Genomic DNA, 1,094 nt, shown 5'->3' with positions numbered 1-1,094 from the left:
TCAGAGGCTGAATAAAGCACAGACCCCGGAGAGGCGTGAGTGTACGTCACCACGGGAGGAGGACATTCCTGAGCTCGGGGACATTTTCCACCTGCGCTGATACCATCACTGCTCATTATATGTGAGGACAGACACACAGGCCGGCCTCGGATTACGGGGGGCCCCTCCGCTCTCCCTGTATCCATCATAATGCGGCCATGTGAGCTCCTTGACCTGCGTTAGCCGTAACCAGCGCCAGAGATGGTAAAGTTGGAGCTCATTCACAAGGGGTACCCACTCCCCACCACGCTCTATCTTCCCACCTCAAGGCCCTTTTGTCCGTGCTTATAGAACGCATGGTGTCCGGCACACCGGCACCATCTGATGCACCGTTATTGGCTCTCAGCCAGGACTCAGCAGTGTGTGACTCCTTGGAGATGCCATGGACGGGTTCCTGACCCATTGGGCACCAGGCGAGGAGACTTTACAAGCTCCAGGCGTTTAGTCCCACCATGACTTGTCATCGCGGTGACGGCGGCCCTTCTGTGGGTTGCCGATGCCCGTTTGGCCACAAGTGGTTGATGACCGTAGTCTTCGTGTGTCTCTGGGGTTGGATGGATGGAAGGCGGGCAGGTCCTGGTTGTCTACCGATCTATTATCCAAGATGGAGGCTCTGGCCTGGTTCTTGTGTCCGGCCTCCAACTTCATCCAGGTAGCTCCGCCCAGTCCGGGGAGATCACAGGGCAGTATGGGGGGTCCTTTATATAACGCAGCTTGGCTATGTTGGGGGGATTGTTCAGAGAAGTTGGTGTCATTCGTTTCATATCATTTTGGGGGATACATTTGGTCCCTTCCTGCCAGAACTCCGAAATCTGAGAGACTACGGACCGGGCAACATCCATTCTTTAATATTATCATGCGTGCCTCCCTGCCGGTGATCTTCTCCCCATTACTGGCTTACCGTGCCTTGTTCTATCACTGTGCCTTTGTGTGGTGGCGGCCATCTTGGTAGAGGCAGGACTTTGCTTCCCCATGTCAGAGCTGCCCCCCCCTTGATGACTGGTGGGGTAATGATAGAGGCGGAGGAAGCACAGATCCCCAGAATGGATGAAGCG

General features: G+C 55.5%; 1 protein-coding gene across 1 annotated transcript in view; it reads left to right on the top strand.

Annotated features, from left to right (window-relative positions):
* LOC108802354 (sodium/potassium-transporting ATPase subunit alpha-1) overlaps positions 1-437 on the top strand; it is a 21,762-nt gene extending 21,325 nt beyond the window's left edge. The window contains exon 21 of the mRNA XM_018574219.1: positions 309-437. Within this exon, the coding sequence (XP_018429721.1) occupies positions 309-437 (129 nt within the window). The remainder of the gene's footprint in view (positions 1-308) is intronic.
* The last annotated feature ends 657 nt before the right edge of the window (positions 438-1,094 follow it).

The sequence above is a fragment of the Nanorana parkeri genome, unplaced genomic scaffold, assembly GCF_000935625.1.
Source record: "Nanorana parkeri isolate BGI_ZX_2015 unplaced genomic scaffold, ASM93562v1 scaffold2821, whole genome shotgun sequence".
In the NCBI taxonomy this organism is placed as follows: Eukaryota; Metazoa; Chordata; class Amphibia; order Anura; family Dicroglossidae; genus Nanorana; species Nanorana parkeri.
The sequence above is the reverse complement of the archived record's forward strand: the minus strand, read 5'-3'. Positions and strand labels throughout refer to the sequence as shown.